Below are 20,025 nucleotides of genomic sequence, written 5' to 3'. Positions count from 1 at the left end.
GCCGCCCGCCCGCTCCCCTCCGCTCGAGTATCCATCATCTCGGTACCCCCGCCCGCTCTCAATCGCCCACTACACACACACAACAAATGCCAGCGACCCGCCGCCGCCGCGACGCGACGCCGGCGTCGACCCCGCGGAGCTCCAGCGGGCCACTGAAGCAGTCATGCGTCGAGTGCTACCGTCTCAAGCGCAAGGTGGGCTGAGCGGGGCGTGGGGCGCGGACTGACAACCGTAAGTGTGACCGCCGGCAGCCGTGCGGTATCTGCACGCGGTACGCCAAGGAGTGCACGTACTCGCTGCTGCCTGTGCGGCCGACCAAGGAGTGAGTTGAGCAGAGACGGGGCAAGGCTACGGCTGATGCGGCGGCGACAGGTTCGTCTCCGAGCTCCAGGCCCAGGTCGATACGCTTCGATACATGCTCAGTGTGCACGCACCGGGGGTGAACATCGACGCCGAAGCAGTGCAGATGAAGAGTGGCGAGCCGAGCTCGTCGCCGCCGTCCATGTCGCCTATGGTCGATGTCGCAGCCGAGCCCAAGGAGCTTCAGCCGCCTCCTCCTCGGGATGTGACACCACCAGGCGACAACGACATCAGCAGCATCCCAGATACCTTCCCGCTCGAGTTCACGCTCGAGCCCGTCGCGAGCATCAGTGCCGCCCCACCTCTGCTAACACCGCCGGTGACGGCGGACCGCCCGTCCCCCCTTGGACAGTTCACGGCCACCTCGTCGTCACCCCTGGCGACGGCCTCCAACGGCGGCTTGGCCGGCCCGCCGCGACTTGGAACTGCCCGCCGGGCGGTGGCATCCAGCAGCACAGGCCTGTCCCCGGGGTTCAGCCTCGCCGGCTCAGAACCCCACCTGCCGGTCGACAGCGTCGGGCCGTACGACGTGCTCGAGCGCAACCCCGTCGGAGCGCACGGGTACGAGTGGAACGAGCGGTACCAGCCCAGCCTGCAGATGGACGGGACGGCGTCGCTGAGCACCGATCCGGAGGGGGAGGGGTATCTCGGTGGGTGGTCGAGGATCAAGCATCCAGCTTCGCTGACACCGGCGGCAGGCTTCGCGTCGTCAGCGACACTGCTGCACATCCTGCGGATATGTGCTGGCGGCGTGCGCATCCCGCAAGGCGCGCGCGGCGACGGGCCAATCGAGGGATGGACCCCGGCTCCCCCGCAACTCGAGAGCTTCATCGATGCCTACTTTGCTCAGTACCACCAGCAGTACCCGATCGTGCACCAGGCGACGTTCCGCGCCCAGTGGAGCCAGCTGATCCCGCACCCGCCGCGCGCGCAGTGGCAGCTGCTGCTGAATGTCGTGCTGGCGCACGGCGCGCTGTGCGCCAGCCAGCCCGACAGCGTCATCCGGTACTTTATGGAGCATGCGCTGCGCGCCATGTCCGTCGAGCAGGTCGAGTCGGGCAGCTTGACCCTCGTGCAAGGGTTCACGCTCCTCGCCGCCCTTGCGCAGAGGCTCAACAAGCCAAACACGAGCTACGGATACCTCGGTCTCGCGGGCCGCATGGCCATCGGGCTTGGCCTGCACCGCGAGCTGCCGTTCTGGAACATCTCGCCGTTTGAGCGCGAGCAGCGCCGCCGCGTGTGGTGGATGCTGTGGGTCGTCGACGCGGGGACGAGCATCACGTACGGGCGGCCGGTTGTAAGCGCGCGCGAACGCATGGTTGACGGGCTGCTGACGCCACGCCCAGATGATGTCGGTCGCCGAAGCCGATGTCAACATGCTCAACAACGTCCACGACGCGAGCTTCCTCTCCAGCGCGACGGCCCCGCCAGCGCCAGTGGAAGAACCGACAATCTACACAAACCTGCGGCTGCAGTCCGACTTCCTCCTCGTCGGCACGCCAATCTACTCCAAGACGATCGCGTCCCCGCCGCCGACGCCGAACGAGGCGCTGTTTCTCGACTCGCAGCTCGAGCAGTGGTGGCAGGGGCTTGGGGACTGCATCAAGTTGTCGTCGAAGCCCGATACGACACCCCGCTTCTTCAACCTGGCGCGCCACAAGCTCTTCTGGCGCTACTCCAACCTCCGCATCATTATCCACCGGCGCGCCTTCCTGCAGCGCGCGCTGACGGCCAAGCCGCTCGCCACGCTCGCGGCCGCTGACGACAACGATAACCCAGCAGAGCTTCAGTCGGCGCAGCTGTGCCTCCAGAACGCACAGGACACGATCGGCAGCATACACGACTTCTTCGTGGCCGGCGACACTAGCTCTCGCTTCGAGAACTGGTACGCGATGTGAGTGTCGCGTCTGAACTGTTCTAACCCCAGGCACTACATCTTCCCCGCGTCATTCCTACCGCTGATAGCGCTCCACACGGACCCGACGAGCGCAGAGGCAGATACTTGGCGTGCAGCGGTGGCCAAGGCGCGCCAAGTCCTCGAGCGCATCCGCACCGCCGAGCCCCTTGCGGTGCGGTACCTCCAGATCGTGGACATTCTCCAGCCAGACGCGCACGTCGGCGCCCACTGGGCCGACTTGATCCACATCCCCACGTGGTCGGGCGAGGTGGACGCCGCGGGGATCACGCCGTCCATGCTGCCCATGGCTGATCTGGACACGCTCGCGATGATGTGGAATGGTGGGGGAGGGTTCTAGGGGAAGTAGGGTTGGCCAACGCGATGTAGCTTGTGAGAGAACACAATGTAGCAATGGGACTGAGCACGGCATAGACTGCATCATCAAACACATTCAACACATGACACCTCTGCACTACTGAAACTCGACCTCAAACGACATGGGAATCCCTTCAGTCTGCCCAAACGTAACCCGCGAGGACCCGCTCCCGCGAATACCAGCCAGCTCGCCCGTCCCGCTGCCCTCATAGATGACCATGTTGGTATCCACCACGCCGTCGACGATGACCCCGCGGGCGGTGGACGCGAAGGTGCCCTTACGGCCGAGGAGGACGCCGTCAAACACTTGGACGCCTTCGAAGAGGGATTTGTGCGTGTCCTGCGGGAGGCTGGCGTCAGTGGTGAAGCAAAAGAAAGGAAGCGTACAGCGTGAAGTGCGACACCCCATAGCCGTCCATGTCGCCTGAGAAGGTCTGCTCCATCTGTCCTGCAGCCAAGGCGGCTTGGCCGTGCGTGAGCTGTAGGGGGGTGTTGGTGAACCCGTGGGACTTGTATGTGGCTGTGACTTTGGGCATGGTGGGTTGCGGGGTGAGTCTACCGGGGTTGTGTCGGTGGTTATTTATGTCTGTGCCACGACGCTTGAGTTGACTGGACCACCCTCATCTATAATCTACACCGTAGACCACGTTGAGCTGCTAGTTCTGCACGTGCGACCTCCATATCTCGGTCTTGCGATCTTGCAGCTCTGCACTGACCGAGGAGTTGACGAAGAGCTGTCCCGTCTGATCCGATCTACTCTCCACTTCCTCGCAATGCCCCGCAGTGAGCGGCCTGCTCGAGGCCGGCCAACTCACGCCCCAGCCCTCCACGCCACCCTGGCCGTGCTCTACTCCGCCACGGCCGAAGTACACACGCCCCGCGCGACGCGCGGCAGTATCCCCGGCGCGTCGAGCGCCGAGTTCCAGCTTGCCGGCGACCAAGTGGCCGGGACATGTGTGAACCACTATGCGAAGTGTGTTCCTTCGGTCGCTGAGCTGACGGAAGCGCGTACCATGCCGACGGGAGCGGCAGCACGGAGTTTGGTGCGTCGGGCGTTAGGCCGGACTAACATCCAGCTGGCATAGGCGTTTTCAGCGGCGCGATCGCGGATCGCACCGGCGAGATCAGCTACGCCGTCACCGGCAACTGCGCGCACGACGTCGTGACGGCCGACTGGCGCTTCCTGCCGGCCACAGCGAGGTGGGTCTGGGCGGGCGAGCATGCTGACCCCAGCAGCGGCGGGCTGGTAGGCATGAACGGGTCGGCGCGGTATGTTGCCCGCTTGAAGGGCGGCACTGGGGGGATCACGCTCGTGCCTGATGTCGACGGTGTGTGAGAGTCGGCGGTCGACATCGGGGCCGAGAGGGCGGAATGTGGATCTGGGATTGTTGTTGTGCCACCACGCCGTGACGAGTGACGTCAACCTGATTCGATTCGATTCGGCTCGCCGAGCTCGCCGTTTCATCTATATAAACGCGTCGCGTCGACACTTGACCCACCAACAACCCTCACAACTCTACAATGCCCCGCAGTGAGCACCCCCACCCACTATGCCCCTAACGCACCAGCCATCAAGACCACCCTCAAGGCCCTGTCCGGCGTCGGCGTCGAGGTGTCAACGGACAAGCTCACCCCCGGCCCCGTCCCGTCCGCCGCGACGTCCGAGTTCGAGTTCATCGGCGACGAGTTTAACGGCACGGCCGTGGGCCACTTCACCAAGTAGGCCTGCCTCGTTGACTCATGCTGACCCACTGCAGCGCGATGCACGGCGATGGCTCGGGCGACCTCAGTTACGGTACGTTGGCCCGCGCGCTCCCTGGCTCGCTTCGCTTGCTCACGCTCCACGCAGAGGGCATCGCTATCTTCACCGGCGCGATCCTGGGCCACAAGGGAACCATCGCGTACGCCGCCCGCGGGACGTGTACCCACAAGGACATGCTCGTGAGCGCCAAGCTCGAGTTTATTACGTCGACGGGGACGTGAGTGGGGGCCGAGGCCGCCGCGAGATGGAACGAGGCTTGGCTGACCACACCGCAGCGGCGAGCTCAGCGCGATTGCCGGTACCGGCAGCTACAGCATGAAGATTGGCGCCGAGACCACCGAGGTTACGCTTGCGATTGGCTGCGCGGACGAGGGCAAGTAGGGTGTGGTTGTAGCGCGTAGCTGGTGGATGAATGTGGCAGCTGCCACGGCTGTGCTCGCTTCTGGGTGCGCTTTGCATTCCGCGTGACGCTGCTTCGCACTTCGCATTTTGGGGGAAGGGACGGCTCCGAGGCGTGGTGTGGGCGATGCAACGCCGAGGCCGAGGTGAGGTGTTGTTGAGATGGTTGACGGTGCAGGCGTCGCGTCGCGACGCCTGCACCGTCAACCACCGCCCGTCAATTGCACCAGCGTCCACAACGCCTACTCGACCTTGCCTCCTGCCATTCCTTTCTTCACTCTCCCAATACCAACACAACTCCGCGACCATGCCCAACGAGATAAAGACCACCGTCGACCTCGTGCGCATCGCGCAGCTCGAGCTCACGAGCGAGCACGACAACAAGGCGCTCCCCGGCGCGATCACCACCGAGGGGGGGTACAAGGGCGAGCAGATGTCGGGCAAGGCAGTCACGCACTTCACTACGTGCGTCTTCCTTCCCCCAGTCTCCCCACTGACGCCAGTTTCAATCACGGCGTCGACGACGCGGACCAGAGCTTCAGTGCGTGAGCACAAGAGGCAAGCTGACGCCACCCCCAGACGGCATCTCCGTGTTCACCGGCTCCATCCTCGGGCGTGCCGGCACCGTCGCGTTCACCATTGCCGGCGGGTACGACAAGGCGTCGGACGTCGTCGAGGCGGAGTATGTTATCCTGGGCGCGTCTGCGTCGTGAGTGTCGCAAAGGGGGCAGGGGGAGGGGTGAAGTGTGGTTGGTTGGCTGATGCGCCAGTGGCGAGCTCAAGGGGATCAAGGGCGCCGGCCACTCGGCGTGCTCGCCGGGCAAGAGTACTGGTATCCCCGCGACCTTCAACGTCGAGTTTGCGTAGAGCACGCGTGATAGTAGGGGAGTAAAGCGTACCATGGCCGGAACGAGAGGAAATGAGATTCGGTACCTGTGTCTGTTGTCGTTGAGGCCAGATGTCGCTCACACCTTGCCTCGGGTTTGCGTCGTGGATATCGTCGGCAGCAAGTTGCGTCGCCGAGGCCGAGCCACCGCCGTCCGTGCAGGTCGATCAACGCACACCGGCGGCCAGCTCGGCCTCCCCGCCGACGGCGAGCTGATCCCTCCAGTCAGGCCGCAGGCTGCATCCTAACACCGCCTTCGACGCAGGCTATAAAGGCCTCCTCTGGCCACTACCGTCTTCTTCGTTGTCCCTCACTCAGTCACTCACTTCTCACAACTCTCACAGCACCACCAACCCCTCACACCATGCCCACCCACATCACCACCACGTTCGACTTTGACCGTATCGCCTTCCACACCATCACGAGCGAGCACGGCAGCACGCGCCTCCCGGGCGCGATGACCACCGAGGCCGAGTTCAAGGGGGCCGAGATGGCGGGCAAGGCCGTCACGCACTTCGCGACGTATGTCCTCTTCACCGCTACCTGCTGACACTAGCATCGCATACGGCCCCGACGACGGCGACAAGGCCTTCCGTACGTTTCCTCCCCGTCGTCGAGCCCCGCGCTGACCCCACCCCTAGACGGCATCTCCGTCTTCACGGGCAGCATCCTCGGCAAGGCCGGCTCGGTGGCCTTCACGATCGCTGGGCAGGTGCCGAACGGCACTGAGCTCGTGGAGACTGACTACGTCCTCCTTCCCTCGTCGGCTTCGTGAGTCGGCGCAGCAGGCAGAGGACGGTGCCGCGCTGACGACACAGCGGCGAGCTCAAGGGTATCAAGGGGACCGGGCGCGCGGTCGGCGCGCCGGGCCAGCAGGAGGGCATTGTCGTTACGTTTGACGTCGAGTTTGCGTAGCTGCAGCAGTCGTTGGTTCAGAGCGAGGGAGATGCATTTCCTAGTCGCTCGCTCGTCGTGGTCGTCGCTTCCCTTGTCGCTCGCATGCTCGCAGAGGTATGACAGCATTCCGCCGCGGGGTGTCGGAGCCGACGCGCGGCGGCATGCCAGTCACGAAGACGTACAGCTTGCTCGCACGCTCCCACTCGGCGTCATCATCGCCGTCGCCACGTCGCCATCTAGCAAGCGTCAGTGTCGCACGTTGTCGCGAGGGCGTCGCAACGGCGCCGGGTGACGGTACCGCCTTGTCGCCTCGCCCGCCCGCCTCGGCGACTCGCGCCCGAACCAGCCAGCCACGGGATATCCGCCACACACAGATCTGTATCAGTTGTTTCACCCCCACATTCCTCCACTCAAAAGATGACGCGACCACACGTCAACCCCTCGGTTTGTGACTGATAATACAGCGCCAAGACCGAGAAGGCGTCGAGGGCGCACGGCGTCGGCGTGCCGAGGGGGTCGTTGGGCGTCGCTCGCACTCACCGTCACCGTCACCCTCGGCCATCCGGCCCCGGCCCCGGCCACGGCCACGACGACACGACGCGGCGTGCAGATCGCGCTGCTGTGCACCGTCTCTTCGCTCGCACCGTCTCGTCGTCGTCGTCGCGCTCGTCGTCGTCTACTTAAACCCCCCTTCTCTGTCGCTACTTGTCCATCTTCTCATCACCTCTCACGACTTCAACTTCTGCACTTTGCGCAACTCTACAACCACCAACCAAACAACAAGAACAACAACAATGACCGAGCGTGAGTCTCTTCCTCTGCCTCCACCCCCTCGTCCGCGCCGCCTTCCCCGCCTTCCTCGCCTTCCCTCCCCACTGTAGCCCCACTCACACACACCCCCAGACGTCAAGACCACCATCAAGGTCCTCGACTACGTCCACCTCGCCGTCGCGACGGGCAAGAAGACGCCCGGCCCCATCCCGCACTCGGCGCACACCGAGTCCGAGTATGCCGGCGGCGGTGTCGAGGGCACGGCCGTTAGCAGCTTCAGCATGTGAGTAGGAGCGGGCGGGCGAGCGCAGCGAGCCCAGCGAGTCGCGAGTGAGTAGTGTCACTGACAGGCCCCAGGGCGCAGCAGGCTGCCGGCGCCAAGCCCGAGGACGGCCACTTTGGTGAGTCGCGCCGTCGCGCCGCCCCATCCTCCCCCCCACGCCCCACTGACCCACGCAGCCGGCATCGCCCTCTTCGAGGGCACCATCCTCGGCAAGAAGGGCACGGTCGCCTGGACCGTCACGGGCACGTACATCGGCCACACTGTCGACGCCCACCTCCACCTTCTTTCCGACACCGCGACGTAAGTGGCCTTGGCTTGGGCTTGGGCTTGGACTTTGTGACACGCCACCGCACGGATGATGACACCACTCACACACCCAGCGGCGAGCTCAAGGGCATTCACGGCAAGGGCCACTACAAGCTCCCCCCTCCCCCCGAGGGCTGCGACGGTACCATCCCGACCGACAAGACCAAGATCCCCGCCCTCGAGGCGACGTTTGACGTCGGCTTCGCCTAAGCCCAACGGCTACCGAGGCGACACGGGATAACGCACCAAGTGAGGGAGGGGCCAAGGAAGATGGTATGTGGGCGTGATTGATGAGATGAATTCAGTGTGTATTCATGTTGCGGGCGTGCAGTCTGGTGGAGTCGGTGGCCCATGGCCAGGCAAAAACTGACCCAACTCAACATAGTCCATACCACGCTCGCCTCTGCCGAACACTTCGCATCTCGCGATTAGGTGACGAGGAGAGTGTCAACAGCGACCCCAACCACCCCGGGGAGCTACTCCACTGTACCCCGTTTTCATCGTTGCCGCTGTCGCGCTGTCCACCGTCGATCTTCTCGCCGCGGTCGAGGCGAGGTTATCCGCCGGCCATGATGTCACCGCAGTGACAAAGTGTCTCGCGGTCGTCAGCGCTGCAGCGGTGAGTTGTCGTCAGCGTCAGCATCGGCGTCAGTGAAGCTGTACGTGCATGCCTAATGCGCATAGCAGCGTCCGTGAAGAGAGAGAATGGACGAAAACAAGTGGACGGCTCGCTCACTTTGGCCACTGTACGACGTGGACTTTTGCTCCACCTGCCGGTAAAGTTAACCGGCCCACCCAACCACGCCAATAACCGCGCCCTCGTCACCACAACTCACACTCAACTTTCCTCTCCACCATCAATCGACAATGCCCTCCAACGCAGACATTACCGCTGCCTCCCGCCTCTCCACCGTGGCGGGGCACATCAGCGCGGCGCCCAGCGCCGGCGGCGGCGGCAGCAGCACGGCGCGGCAGATCAACCACATCACCGTGTTTGGCGCGGGGCTGATGGGCGGCGGGATCGCGCAGGTTGCCGCGCAGGCCGGGATCAAGGTCACGCTGACTGATGTGAACGAGGCGGCTCTGAAGTAGGTGCCACCGGTCGGGGGAAGAGGAAGAGGAGGTGGAGGAGTGGGAGATGTGCTGGTGCTGACACTCCCAGGCGCGGCCTCGACGCCATCGCCGCCTCCGTCGCGCGCGTCGGCAAGAAGAAGGCGCCGGACAACGTCGAGGGATTTGTACAGAAGGTCCTGGGGAACATTAACACGACGGTCGACCCGTGAGTGGCTTCGAGCGAGCGAGGCTGGAGGCCGAGCGAGCGTGTGGCTTGTCAGGCCGACCGGCGCTCGCGGGCCATCGATCAACCACGTTTCGCTGGCCCCCGCACGCCGCCGCTGACCAACTCAGCGCCGCCGCCGTCAAGGACGCCGACCTGGTCATCGAGGCCGTCATTGAGAACCTCAAGCTCAAGCAGGACCTGTTCGCCAAGCTCGACAAGGTGGCCAAGCCGTCGGCCATCTTCGCTACCAACACGTCGAGCCTGCTCGTCGGCGACGTGGGGGCTAGCTTGCCCGAGGCTAGGCAGAAGCTCTTTGCGGGGCTGCACTTCTTCTCGCGTGAGTGGGGCGCGGCGCGTCCGCGAGTGCAAGACATCGCAGCGCGTTGTGGTACCAGCCGATGATCGGCGCAATCCTCCCATGGTCGCAGCACTGACTCCCCCAGCCGTCCCCGTCATGAAGCTCGTCGAGGTCATCCGCGGCCCCAAGACGGAAGACTCGGTGATCGACGCGCTGCTTGCCCTCTCCAAGCGTATCGGCAAGGTGGCCGTCCGCGCGCCCGACAAGCCGGGATTCATCGTCAACCGCCTGCTTATCCCCTACAAGCGTGCGTGTGTCCTGCGCGTGCTCGCTGACCCCCAGTCGAGGCCGCGCGCATGCTCGAGCGCGGCGACGCCACCGTCGAGGACATTGACATTGCGATGAAGCTCGGCGCGGGCTACCCCATGGGCGTGGGTGTCACCGGGGCGAGAACAGCGCTGACCTTTGCAGCCCTTCGAGCTCTTCGATATGGTCGGCCTCGACATTACAAAGTTCGTGTCCGAGGGCTGGAGGGAGTACGCGGACCGCGGCCTCATCCCCAAGGACCTGGTCGCGCCGAGCCCGCTCATCGAAAAGATGGTCGCCGAGGGCAGGATCGGCCGCAAGGCCGGCAAGGGCTTCTACGATGTGAGTGGGGTGGGGTGTGGGGGGTATCTTCCGCGGGGCGATAAGCTGACGCGCCGCAGTACACCAAGGGAAAGAAGTAAGCGTTCAGCTCATCTCGCATGTCATGTATCGTCTTGTTGTCGGACCTGTGGGGCGGGGAAGGGAGCACTGCACTAGTGTCGCCACGGCGACGGGGGTGGCTCGGGGCCGTGCTGCTGCGATGCGACGGAAACGACGGCTGTCGCAGATCTGAGCTCGGTGCTGGACATGACCGACCGACGAGGGGAGCGGGATCACCTCGCAGCAGCGCGTCGACCAAAGACGACGCGTTGCGACGCATTGCCTGCGAATGACGCGTTGGGAGCAAACGCGCGCTAGTGAACTGGGTGGGCTGGGCGCTAGTGGCGCCGTGAGTGAATGTGGCATAGACCTCCCCGACGAGTGTCACAACATCGCCGAGCAGTTCTGTCCGACGGATAGCAAGTCGAGCGGCGCGAACTACACTGCGCGCCATCGCCGCTGGCGTCGGCGCCAGTGTGAGCGAGAAGCGCTGGTTCGCGCTGGCGCCGTCGTCGTCTGCACCAGCCTCGTCGCGACGACGTCGCCCGCCCAACCCACAGGCGTGCCAAGACACCAAGACACCAAGCGCACCAACATAACCACGGCGTCGAGGCCTCTGACATGATCACCGAGGCGTGCACAACTGACGGGCGGGGTGTGAGGTGCAGTGCGGCAATGTGGGAGGTGGGTGCAATGTGCACAACGCAGGCGAGGAGCAAGAGCCCACAGGCACGCAGGTGACACCCCCCCTCCTCGCGTGATGATGTGTGCTGTGGGGCCAAGACGAGCCCACCCACGTCAAAGCCGACGACGCCGCGGGGTCCCAACGACGATGCACAGACGTGGGCAACACAGAACGCAGGCGTCACCGGGCGCCGCGGCTTGCTTGCGCGCGCGATACCCCGCAGCAGCAGTGTGGAGGCTACTGCCGATGATGCCGACGGCGGGGCGAGCAGCCCAAGCCAAGCCAAGCCCACACGCCCACGCCCACGGCAGATCCATGCACATGCACATGGCCCATGCATGCACGCAGACGAAGATCAGCGCCGCCGCGGCATGCTCCGGGCGGGCGGCGTGGCGGAGGCGGCGGCGGCGCGGAGGCGGCGGCGCGGCGTGAATTGCGGCGTGAGAAGAACGATGATACCTGCCAAGACACTTCGGGATCGCGGAGCGGAGAGGGGGTCATTGATTGAGCGGCGGGCGGGTGCGGACGGCGATACCATCTCGCCTCGCCTCGTTGCCCGCCTGACTCGACGGAAGCGAACAACGATACAACAGTTTCGTGATCGTCGCAGCAGCAGATGAGGCCATGTTGATGACTTGAAGTCAAAGTGGACGCACATTTGGAGATGATGTGCAGCTTGCGGCGAGCAACCCCGCCAACCCCGTCACTCTTGCGGCAGACGTAGCCGGGGTGCGCGGGGCTGCGGGGCTCTCTGCCCACTGCCGCTTGTCACTTGTTAGCGAGCCAACCAACGGTGTCTGCTGTGATCTTGTTTCGCGGGCACACTGCGCCGGCGCCGCCGCGTCGCGATCGATCGGACGATGAGGGGAGCCCCCGGTTACTCGCTCCTCCAGAGCCCGGGGGAGGGATGTGGGCGGCTCCTCCCTCGAGCACAACCACCACCACTACCACCACCACCACCATGACTGACTGACTGTGCCAGTGAGCCAGATCCAGCTCACGCGTTGCTGTTTTCGTCGCGTGAAACGCGCGCTAGAGGCCTCATTGATTCTCACGCAGCAGCTATAGCATGTATGGCGCCGACGAGCGTGCTATTCGCTGCCTGCTGCTGCGATGTGATGGGTAGTGTGCCCGCTTAGCAAAGGCTAATAGTGCGTTGGCCGCGTTAGGACAGTGGCCAGTAGCCTGCCTCCCTGCAGCAGCCGGAATAGCGGCATGCAGCGCCGCCTCGGGGCCCAGTGCACCTCGCCGGCGGCCATAGGCCAAGACAATGTCCAGCGTGTAGCAAAGCAAGATCAGGCAGAGCTCGCTGACAGCCCAGGGCCCTGCCTGCTGCCCCGACTTATCCGGGGGTCCGGGGTGGCGTCTGGGGCTCACTGCTGCAGCAAGTGATCGCGCGGTGGTCAGGGTGACTTGTGCCTGTTTGCCTGCATGCCGGCCTTGGCCAATGTCGCGGCGTGCGTTGTTTGCATGCGATGCGAAGATTTTTTGGTCACCAGTGCTTGGCGAGAGGTGCAGACGAGGTCTGGTGGACGTCGTTGTGGGAGTGAGCGAGTGCATGGTGCTTGCTGGTGCTGGTGCGAGCTCGTTCTCGCTCTCCCACCAGTCCCCGCCCCAAAGAAAGCGACGCGCCAATGATGCACCAGTGCGCGCTGTCTGTTGCTACTGGCCGAAGTGTACATGTCGCATTGAGTGAGAGCGACTCGCGCTGGCTGGCTCGCGCTGGCCGAACAGGGCCTTGGTGAGGGAGGGGAAGCTACAGGGCACGAGGGGAGCGACATGGCGTCGTGTGTCTCAGCCGGCAGAGCTGCTGCTGCTTGCCCTCCTCGGCAGTTTCCCTTGCAGTCCACTGCATCCACCACCGACCGAGCCGCTGTGCAACCAACTAGGCTCACTCGCGTGCATCATGACGGCAAGGCACTAAATGGGTTAAGAGGCGAGTGGCGGAAGGGCCAAGGGAGGACACCAACTCATCCCTGGACACTGGCCGAGTGCCTACGTGACATGTGACGAGGACCACGCGGGAGGCAGGCAGGTAAGCAGGATCTCGACGAGGACAGCAAGCATGCATGCAGCAATGCTAGCAGCTGGTGGCCAGTGGCCAAGACGTCCCTCGGCGGTCCTGCTGATCGGGTACAGGTCAGGTCTTACCCGTAAAAAAGGCCTTTCCAGGAGCAGCAGAGCAGAGGAGCTGGACGTGCAGCACGCCGAGACACTGCGGCCCACCCGTCGAGCGAGCGACCCAGCCAGACCACGACAACAACCCGCTCCCTCCCAACCCCGACTGCTTAAGAGGCCCACGACGTCGCATCCCTCGCCCTCGTCTCTCTTGTTCTCGCTTGCTCTTGCTCCTGCTCCGTCGCATCGCCTGCCTGTCCTTGCCACCGACCACCGACCCATCACACACTCGGCGCACCAGCACATCACTCCTTCCTTCACTTCGACCAGCCACCCACACATCACCATGGGCTACCTCCGCAGCCTCCTCTTCGCGCGCACCCTCTTCATCCTCACGGCCGGCGCGCTCGCCGTCGCCGTCGCCGGCCTCTCCGGCTCGGGTGAGTAGTTGTCTGTGCGGTCGCGTGTGGGGTGGGTACAGTCTGTGCGTGGGTGTTGCTGCGGGGCATCTACTACGTCCCGAGTGTGCACCACCCACGCACAAGACATCATGGCATCACACGCTGCTGCCCGCTCCACACGCCGCCGCCGCCGACACCACATGTTGCCCCGCGGCCCATGCTGACCCCGTCTCTCAGCGCTCGTGCAGCTCCAGCAGAAGAGGAAGCTCGCTGTAAGTAATGCTTCTTTGCCGCTCCTTGTTGTCTTGGCCGCCGCCGCAAATTGCGCGGCGTTGGCTTGGCCCGCCTCGTTCGGGATGAGCAGCGGGTCGTGCCTCCCAGCCAGCGGGCAGAGGGCCACCATTGTTCTGCGTCCCCGTGACTGCTGCTGCATACCGTCTGCATGCGACCCGATGCCCTCGCGTCGCTGGATGATGCTCGTCTGGGCACACGCTACGGCGCGTGGGTGCACAACTCGGCCAGTGGCCATGCCAGGGCCGCTAGTTTGTCGGCCATGATGTGATGTTTGCCATGGCTCCACCACCTCCCTCCCTCCCTCGCCATTGCTGTACTCGTCGCTAACACCCCCCGCAGAAGAGCCTTTCGGCCAAGCTCGTCGCGACCGATGTCATCGGCGTCACTGGCACATTCGCCGGCGCCGCTGGCTTTGCCGTCCTTGTTGCCGTGAGTGTTTTTTGGAAGGCTGCTTCCCGCAAGCGTCCCGCCAGCCAGCCATCGTCCACCCAAAGCGTCACGTCAAACCATGTGTTGTGGCATTAACCACCACCACGGTGCATGCGTTGGTCGTCGACAGCATGGTCTGCCGCCACGCCTCCGCTTCCGGAAGGATCTCGGCGGGCCTGGCTGGCTGGCTGGCTACGGCTACATGACGCTCGCTGTTCCTCTCGTCCCTCTAGGCACACCGACACCGTCGCTGACCACCCCCCGCCCAGTTCTTCTCCGAGTTCATCCTCTGGCGCGAGAAGCGCAAGCGCCAGTCCAACGCCATTCGTTTCTTCAACGAGTTCCTCCTCGCCTTCTCGGCCCTCGCCCTCCTCGGCGGCTGCATTGCGTGAGTATTGCGCAGAGTCGAGCGTGCACCACCCCACCCGCTAACACACCACAGCGGCACCATCATCATTCTCCACCACCAGGGCAAGGTGACCATGGCCGGTATCCCCGAGTCGGTCGTCCAGGGCATTGTCAAGAACCTCGGCTACTCGCTTGCCTACAAGGACTACCGCTGCTTCCCTGCTCGTGAGTGTGGCTACTGGCTATGGAGGCGGCTGTCGTGTGCATGCCGCCGCGTCCCGTCCCTCGCCCGCCCACCTTGCTTTCACTAACCCCCACCCCAGTCATCTGCGCCTGGATCTGCTTCGGCTTCGTCTTTATCAACCTCATCCTCGTCATCCTCACCGGCCTCCACTACCGCAAGCTCGAGCGCCAGGGCGTGTTGGAGGGCGACGGCACCGACCGCGTCGTCACTGAGAAGCCTCAGAACGGCAACCACCTCGAGCACTAGGCGGTGTAGTGTAGTCTTTGGGTAGTATCCTACCACGTTGGCAGACAACGAGGCTCTGCTCATTCGTGTACGATAGCTATCGTAGTGTCATAATGCAGCCAGAATATGGTTTTGAGGGTGTGCGAGTGCGGAGCGCGGAGCGCGAGCACGAGCACGAGCACGAGCACGAGCACGAGCACGAGCACGAGCACGAGCACGAGCACGAGCACGAGCACGAGCACGAGCACGAGCACGAGCACGAGCACGAGCACGAGCACGAGCACGAGCACGAGCACGAGCACGAGCACGAGCACGAGCACGAGCACGAGCACGAGCACGAGCACGAGCACGAGCACGAGCACGAGCACGAGCACGAGCACGAGCACGAGCACGAGCACGAGCACGAGCACGAGCACGAGCACGAGCACGAGCACGAGCACGAGCACGAGCACGAGCACGAGCACGAGCACGAGCACGAGCACGAGCACGAGCACGAGCACGAGCACGAGCACGAGCACGAGCACGAGCACGAGCACGAGCACGAGCACGAGCACGAGCACGAGCACGAGCACGAGCACGAGCACGAGCACGAGCACGAGCACGAGCACGAGCACGAGCACGAGCACGAGCACGAGCACGAGCACGAGCACGAGCACGAGCACGAGCACGAGCACGAGCACAAGCAGCAGCACGAGCAGCAGCACATGAGCAATCTCGCAAGCGAACAAGCCCCGAACGAAAGCCGCCACGACGACGCCACCGACTCCTCGATAGCGATAATGATATGATAACCAGTCTGTCTGATCGCCGCCGCGGCGCGCCGGTGCCAAGCTACTCTGCTTCCCTGCAGATAACACTGCCGCCGGAGATCGTGCGGGGCGCGTAGGGAGCAGAGGAGCGCCTGGGGCCCATGGGGGGAGTGCGAAGACGGCGACGACGTCGACGAGCAGCGCAAGTGATGACGGACATGGGCGCCGGGGGTGCAGCTTACGTGTCGGCGCCCGCTAGCCAGGCAGAGATACTCCGCCACCCTTGTTCGCACGCAACTTTCGGGCCCGACGACGCGCGCGACGACGACGGCCACGACGCGTCTCGCCACACCGGTATGCTTACCTGCATGCATGCATGTGCGTCGCGCCCTTTCGAGATCTGCGGCCCGCGGCGTGGTTGTCAAAAGAGTGAGTTGCGCCACGCGGTGTCGAATCGCCGTGTGGCCGCGGGCGGGCGGGGCGAGGTCGCCGCGGCGTCGCGTCGGTGCCCCGGTGCTCCTGCCCCTCGCTGGCAGTGGGCGTCTTGGCGCAGACACAGAAGACACGGTCAGCCTCGTCAGCTCAGCCCAGTCATGCCCAGCCCAGCCCAGTCCCGCACACAAGACTTCTTCTTTCCATGCCACGCTGCCCACAGCCCCACACTACAACCTCGCCTTGGGGTCGACCATGGGCTTGCGGCCCTGGCGCTCCCACTGGTCAAGCACCATCTTCTTAACGTCGGCCTTGACGACCTTCTGGCTCGCGTTCCACGGCAGGTTGCCCTCAACCACCACCACGACGTCGGGGCGCGCGGGGTATCGCAGGCGCGGCCAAGCTGCCTCGGCGACGCTGAGCGGGGTGGCGCGTGCGCCGGGCGCCAAGGACACCGCGACGCCGATACGCTCGCCCAGCACGTCGTCCGGCACGGCGACGGCACACGCCTCGTGCACCCTGTCGTCGAGCGCCAGCGCACGTTCTACTTCAGCGGCAGGCACGTTCTCCCCGCCCCGGATGATGATGTCCTTTGCCCTGTCGGTGATGTGCAGGTCGCCAAAGGCGTCGACATAGGCTATGTCGCCCGTGTCGAGCCATCCGTCGGCGGTAAGCGCTTCAGCGGTCGCCTCTGGCGCGGGGTGTCAGCCAGTGGCTCTGGCCCCCACGGCCCACGCCAACTCACTCGCATTGTTCACATACTCCTTCATCACGTTCTGCCCCTTGGCGAGCAGCAGCCCCGCCGTGCCGACCGGCAGCTCGCGCTTGCTCTCCGGATCGACAATCTTGATCTCAGTCACCGGCATGACCTGCCCGCACGCGAGCGGCTTGTCAATGTACTCCTGGCCGACGAACGCGACGTGGCCAGAGTTGGTCTCGGTCATGCCCCAGCCGGTGGCCCTGGGGCGTTAGCAGCGTACCAATGGGGGGGTTACGCACGGGATCATGCCGGGGAAGCGGTTGGCCAGGTCGCGCGGGAGACGGGTGGGCGGCTGCGCGCCGCCGTACGACGTCGCGGTGAGCGTGAAGTCTTTCGGGAGGAGTGGCGACTGCAGGACGGCAGTGCAGATGGCAGGCACGCTGGTCAGGCGTGTCAGCGACGCTCGTGTCAAGAATGTTGGCAGCTTGGGGATCCAGCTTGGGAATACGCCTCGCACGCCGCACACCTTCGCTCCGCTCGGCTGCGTACTCACCCCCCAATCTTGGTCACCTTCTCCTGCACCATGATGCCAATGGCATACGCCACGCTCCAGCGGCGCAAGAAGACGAGCTTGGTGCCGGTATCGATCGCGCCGACGAGCCACGTCAGGCAGCCCTGCACGTGGAAGAGCGGGATGGAGAGGAGCGAGACCGTGTCGGGGCGCGGGGCGGTCGCCATCGCGATCGCCTCGTCGGCCGGCAGGCCGAGGCGGAGGGCCATGCGCGCGAGGGCTACGTGAGCTGTCAGATATGTAGTTCCAATTCCGGCTGCGCCAACACCCACGGTACACGCCTGACTGGATCACATGCAGCGCTTGGCGGTTGGTAACGAGCACGCCCTTTGGCATGGACGTCGTGCTGGACGTTAGCTGCCGTTCACGCTCGACGCCTACCCCGAGGTGAAGAAGATGATGCCGTCCGACTCGGGCCCGACGGCATCGAGCCCGATGTTGGTGCCAGCGCGTACGGCGGCAAGGTTGCCCTGCGACGGCGTGAAGGATGCGAGCTCGGGAACGGCGGCGCGCACCTCGGGGAGGTGGGCCAGAGTCCCCCACGCCCAGACGTTGCGCACGCCCTTGCTCGCGATCTCGGGGAGCACGGGGGCGAGCTGCGCGGCGACCTGGTCGTCGACGAGCGTGATGAGCGGTTGCGTGAGGGTAAGGCAGTGGATCTGGGCCGCGATGTGGCTTTGAGTGGGTTAGGACTGTGCTGCGTGGCGAGGACTCCACTCACAGCCCGTTGTTGAGCAGGACGGGCACGGCGCCGATGAGGTGCACCGCGACGAAGGCGACTACCCAACTGGTAGCGGCGGGGTCAGCTCCGCACTCTCTTGCGCTTAGGCGCAGCCTCAACCCACCCGGTACAGTTGGTCCCTCCGATAGCGACGCGCGAGCCCACGCCGGCCCCCTTGCCAACCAACACAGCGCCAAGGCGCACCGCCGCATCGTACACCTCGCGAAAGGTGAGCACCTCGCGCGCCTCGTACGGCTCGGGCGCCGCGATGGGCGAGGACACGAAGACGTTGTTCGCGTACGCGGCAAACTTGGCGCGCACGAACGCCGGGAACGACGACGGCGTGTGCTTCCATACCCGCAGGTCACGGCCGTCGATCGTCGCGTGGGTCGTCTCGAAGACGGAGCCGGGGCGCGTGAGCGCGTCGTCGCCCGGGTGGGTGGTTAGCGGGGCCGCGGCGGGGGGTACTCACATTCCTGTACGCTGAGAAGGGGCATCGTGGTAGGGTGAGTGGAGAGAGATCAGTGACTGAGATGGGGATGTTGGGTATAAGTGGGTGTCGGTCCTGGCCGTGTCGGTCGAGCCGGCTGGCCGGGCGCCGCGTGGAATAATAACCGGACCGGGCCGAACGATGCAAGTCAGCGAGCTTATCCCGCCCCACAAAGACTTGTTTATCAATGACAAGGGCCACGGAATAACGGGCGAGTGGGGGTGAGGAGGTGAGGGAGGGTCGAGGACAGAGGCATGGCGAGGCTAGCCACTCGTCATCAGCTCGGTCGAGCGGCATGATGGTGGAGACGCCGCGGCGGCTCGGGCTCGGACCAGCCGAGGTGGTGCGATGACATCCTCAGCTACTGTGAACATCTTAGTCGTCTCCGCCTGCTGCTGCTGCTGCCATCACCGCTGTTCTATTGCTGCTGACTCTGAGAGCTCTGACTGACTGCCCTCACCCCCCCCCCCCCGCCGTGGCGTCCCCGCGGGGCCATGCGGAGTGGTCATGGCATGACGCACGCCGGCACCGGCAACGGCGGCGGCGTCGGCTCTCCGTCATCCGCTAGCACGGCTTGGCTCGCAGCGGCGTCTCACACTGTCGCCCCAAAGCCATAAGCACGACGTCGCTCTCACTCTCTCTCTCACCCACGCACCAACTCCCACACGCAATGTCCTTCACAACCACCCTCCGCCAGCGCGCCGACGCCCCCTGGACCGCGGCCGTCAGCTCGCGCTTCGTGCGCGAGCTGTGGGCCGGCACCCTCCCAGACACCGTACTCGCAACCTACCTGGCCCAGGACTCGCTCTTTGTCGACACGTTCGTCGCGCTCATCGGGACGGCGATCGCGACTGCCGACCTGCCGCGGGTCCGTATCCGGCACGCGCGCCAGCTCGGGCTCGTCGCGAACGACGAGGACGGATACTTTGATCGCGCTTTGCGGCGCTTGCGCACGCGCGGCGCGGGCGGGCTAGGCGACGCAGCGGCCTCGGACGTTGATCCGTCGCCTTTGGCCCCGACGGAGGGCTTCCTGCGGCTCATGGCCGAGGCGCGCGATTCCCAGAGCTACGCGCTCGCCCTCACGGTGCTTCTCGTCGCCGAGTGGCTCTACCTCGACTGGGGCAACCTCGCCCTGCCGACCCCGCCAGACTGGCTTCACGCCGACTGGATCGACCTGCACCGCGGCCCTGGCTTTGAGACCTGGGTCCAGCTGCTCAAGGACGAGACCGACCGCGTTGCAGAACTTGTCGACGCGGGGACGCGCGCGCGCATGGAGGAGATGTTCGAGCGCGCTGTTGGGCTTGAGAGGGACTTCTTTGACGTCACGTATGCGGCGGGCGCGGGCGCGGCGAGCGTCGCATAGACAGATATGATGACATTGTGTTGGTCCTGTACATGCTACGGTTGTTGCTACTGCT

At 64.9% G+C, this 20,025-nt stretch overlaps 12 protein-coding genes across 13 annotated transcripts; 9 read left to right on the top strand and 3 right to left on the bottom strand.

The window, feature by feature from the left end:
- Positions 1-49: 49 nt before the first annotated feature.
- GAL4_2 (Regulatory protein GAL4) lies at positions 50-2,640 on the top strand. Its single transcript, XM_062773355.1, has 6 exons — positions 50-194; positions 237-322; positions 373-1,010; positions 1,059-1,657; positions 1,707-2,254; positions 2,288-2,640. The coding sequence occupies exons 1-6, from the start codon at positions 87-89 to the stop codon at positions 2,613-2,615; spliced, it is 2,307 nt and encodes a 768-aa protein (XP_062629339.1). The 5' UTR covers positions 50-86; the 3' UTR covers positions 2,616-2,640.
- Positions 2,641-2,684: 44 nt separating this feature from the next.
- On the bottom strand, positions 2,685-3,252 carry LOC62_05G006840 (uncharacterized protein). The gene is made up of 2 exons (XM_062773354.1): positions 3,020-3,252; positions 2,685-2,982 (listed from the first exon to the last, which is right to left on the bottom strand). Exons 1-2 carry the CDS (start codon positions 3,166-3,168, stop codon positions 2,730-2,732), a joined length of 402 nt encoding a protein of 133 aa, XP_062629338.1. The 5' UTR covers positions 3,169-3,252; the 3' UTR covers positions 2,685-2,729.
- Positions 3,253-3,405: 153 nt separating this feature from the next.
- LOC62_05G006839 (uncharacterized protein) lies at positions 3,406-3,968 on the top strand (the record flags this gene model as incomplete). Its single annotated transcript, XM_062773353.1, has 5 exons — positions 3,406-3,415; positions 3,455-3,605; positions 3,665-3,675; positions 3,709-3,832; positions 3,869-3,968. The coding sequence occupies 5 exons, from the start codon at positions 3,406-3,408 to the stop codon at positions 3,966-3,968; spliced, it is 396 nt and encodes a 131-aa protein (XP_062629337.1).
- A 175-nt stretch (positions 3,969-4,143) lies between these two features.
- LOC62_05G006838 (uncharacterized protein) lies at positions 4,144-4,828 on the top strand. 2 transcript variants are annotated; one of them, XM_062773351.1, is made up of 5 exons: positions 4,144-4,163; positions 4,201-4,351; positions 4,390-4,427; positions 4,482-4,611; positions 4,670-4,828. In XM_062773351.1, exons 1-5 carry the CDS (start codon positions 4,154-4,156, stop codon positions 4,773-4,775), a joined length of 435 nt encoding a protein of 144 aa, XP_062629335.1. In that variant the 5' UTR covers positions 4,144-4,153; the 3' UTR covers positions 4,776-4,828. The 2 variants fall into 2 exon arrangements, with proteins under 2 accessions (XP_062629335.1, XP_062629336.1); XM_062773352.1 differs by having other exon boundaries at positions 4,390-4,611.
- Positions 4,829-5,100: 272 nt separating this feature from the next.
- On the top strand, positions 5,101-5,667 carry LOC62_05G006837 (uncharacterized protein; the record flags this gene model as incomplete). The annotated part of the gene is made up of 4 exons (XM_062773350.1): positions 5,101-5,258; positions 5,297-5,334; positions 5,373-5,502; positions 5,564-5,667. The coding sequence occupies 4 exons, from the start codon at positions 5,101-5,103 to the stop codon at positions 5,658-5,660; spliced, it is 423 nt and encodes a 140-aa protein (XP_062629334.1). The 3' UTR covers positions 5,661-5,667.
- Positions 5,668-6,043: 376 nt separating this feature from the next.
- Positions 6,044-6,594, top strand: LOC62_05G006836 (uncharacterized protein; the record flags this gene model as incomplete). Its single annotated transcript, XM_062773349.1, has 4 exons — positions 6,044-6,201; positions 6,236-6,273; positions 6,321-6,450; positions 6,498-6,594. 4 exons carry the CDS (start codon positions 6,044-6,046, stop codon positions 6,592-6,594), a joined length of 423 nt encoding a protein of 140 aa, XP_062629333.1.
- Positions 6,595-7,370: 776 nt separating this feature from the next.
- On the top strand, positions 7,371-8,146 carry LOC62_05G006835 (uncharacterized protein; the record flags this gene model as incomplete). The annotated part of the gene is made up of 5 exons (XM_062773348.1): positions 7,371-7,380; positions 7,480-7,630; positions 7,705-7,748; positions 7,807-7,930; positions 8,011-8,146. The coding sequence occupies 5 exons, from the start codon at positions 7,371-7,373 to the stop codon at positions 8,144-8,146; spliced, it is 465 nt and encodes a 154-aa protein (XP_062629332.1).
- A 616-nt stretch (positions 8,147-8,762) lies between these two features.
- Positions 8,763-10,287, top strand: B0272.3 (putative 3-hydroxyacyl-CoA dehydrogenase). Its single transcript, XM_062773347.1, has 7 exons — positions 8,763-9,024; positions 9,099-9,215; positions 9,344-9,552; positions 9,659-9,820; positions 9,856-9,944; positions 9,985-10,161; positions 10,221-10,287. Exons 1-7 carry the CDS (start codon positions 8,804-8,806, stop codon positions 10,239-10,241), a joined length of 996 nt encoding a protein of 331 aa, XP_062629331.1. The 5' UTR covers positions 8,763-8,803; the 3' UTR covers positions 10,242-10,287.
- Positions 10,288-13,065: 2,778 nt separating this feature from the next.
- Positions 13,066-15,080, top strand: LOC62_05G006833 (uncharacterized protein). Its single transcript, XM_062773346.1, has 6 exons — positions 13,066-13,443; positions 13,642-13,676; positions 14,038-14,127; positions 14,397-14,515; positions 14,570-14,700; positions 14,799-15,080. Exons 1-6 carry the CDS (start codon positions 13,350-13,352, stop codon positions 14,963-14,965), a joined length of 636 nt encoding a protein of 211 aa, XP_062629330.1. The 5' UTR covers positions 13,066-13,349; the 3' UTR covers positions 14,966-15,080.
- On the bottom strand, positions 15,025-15,856 carry LOC62_05G006832 (uncharacterized protein; the record flags this gene model as incomplete). The annotated part of the gene is made up of 2 exons (XM_062773345.1): positions 15,025-15,744; positions 15,800-15,856. 2 exons carry the CDS (start codon positions 15,854-15,856, stop codon positions 15,025-15,027), a joined length of 777 nt encoding a protein of 258 aa, XP_062629329.1.
- A 499-nt stretch (positions 15,857-16,355) lies between these two features.
- Positions 16,356-18,630, bottom strand: sidI (Acyl-CoA ligase sidI; the record flags this gene model as incomplete). Its single annotated transcript, XM_062773344.1, has 9 exons — positions 18,586-18,630; positions 18,242-18,544; positions 18,118-18,183; positions 17,778-18,071; positions 17,669-17,742; positions 17,379-17,616; positions 17,125-17,265; positions 16,871-17,085; positions 16,356-16,816 (listed from the first exon to the last, which is right to left on the bottom strand). The coding sequence occupies exons 1-9, from the start codon at positions 18,612-18,614 to the stop codon at positions 16,356-16,358; spliced, it is 1,821 nt and encodes a 606-aa protein (XP_062629328.1). The 5' UTR covers positions 18,615-18,630.
- Positions 18,631-19,277: 647 nt separating this feature from the next.
- On the top strand, positions 19,278-19,970 carry PET18 (the record flags this gene model as incomplete). Its single annotated transcript, XM_062773343.1, has 1 exon — positions 19,278-19,970. One exon carries the CDS (start codon positions 19,278-19,280, stop codon positions 19,968-19,970), a length of 693 nt encoding a protein of 230 aa, XP_062629327.1.
- Positions 19,971-20,025: the final 55 nt, after the last annotated feature.

This window comes from Vanrija pseudolonga, chromosome 5, assembly GCF_020906515.1.
Source record: "Vanrija pseudolonga chromosome 5, complete sequence".
Taxonomy (NCBI): domain Eukaryota; kingdom Fungi; phylum Basidiomycota; class Tremellomycetes; order Trichosporonales; family Trichosporonaceae; genus Vanrija; species Vanrija pseudolonga.
This window is presented reverse-complemented; position numbering and strand designations above follow the sequence as displayed.

Excerpts from the sequence above, each read along its gene's own strand:
- GAL4_2 (XM_062773355.1), top strand. The coding sequence starts at position 87 with ATGCCAGCGACCCGCCGCCGCCGCGACGCGACGCCGGCGTCGACCCCG. Across the intron at positions 323-372 it reads CCTGTGCGGCCGACCAAGGA|GTTCGTCTCCGAGCTCCAGG; the intron begins GTGAGTTGAGCA and ends CGGCGGCGACAG. Across the intron at positions 2,255-2,287 it reads TTCGAGAACTGGTACGCGAT|GCACTACATCTTCCCCGCGT; the intron begins GTGAGTGTCGCG and ends TTCTAACCCCAG.
- LOC62_05G006840 (XM_062773354.1), bottom strand. The coding sequence starts at position 3,168 with ATGCCCAAAGTCACAGCCACATACAAGTCCCACGGGTTCACCAACACC. Across the intron at positions 2,983-3,019 it reads GGGGTGTCGCACTTCACGCT|CCTCCCGCAGGACACGCACA; the intron begins GTACGCTTCCTT and ends CACTGACGCCAG.
- LOC62_05G006838 (XM_062773352.1), top strand. Across the intron at positions 4,352-4,389 it reads GCCGTGGGCCACTTCACCAA|CGCGATGCACGGCGATGGCT; the intron begins GTAGGCCTGCCT and ends GACCCACTGCAG. Across the intron at positions 4,612-4,669 it reads TTTATTACGTCGACGGGGAC|CGGCGAGCTCAGCGCGATTG; the intron begins GTGAGTGGGGGC and ends ACCACACCGCAG.
- B0272.3 (XM_062773347.1), top strand. The coding sequence starts at position 8,804 with ATGCCCTCCAACGCAGACATTACCGCTGCCTCCCGCCTCTCCACCGTG. Across the intron at positions 9,216-9,343 it reads ATTAACACGACGGTCGACCC|CGCCGCCGCCGTCAAGGACG; the intron begins GTGAGTGGCTTC and ends TGACCAACTCAG. Across the intron at positions 10,162-10,220 it reads CCGGCAAGGGCTTCTACGAT|TACACCAAGGGAAAGAAGTA; the intron begins GTGAGTGGGGTG and ends GACGCGCCGCAG.
- LOC62_05G006833 (XM_062773346.1), top strand. The coding sequence starts at position 13,350 with ATGGGCTACCTCCGCAGCCTCCTCTTCGCGCGCACCCTCTTCATCCTC. Across the intron at positions 14,128-14,396 it reads GCTTTGCCGTCCTTGTTGCC|TTCTTCTCCGAGTTCATCCT; the intron begins GTGAGTGTTTTT and ends CCCCCCGCCCAG. Across the intron at positions 14,701-14,798 it reads CTACCGCTGCTTCCCTGCTC|TCATCTGCGCCTGGATCTGC; the intron begins GTGAGTGTGGCT and ends CCCCCACCCCAG.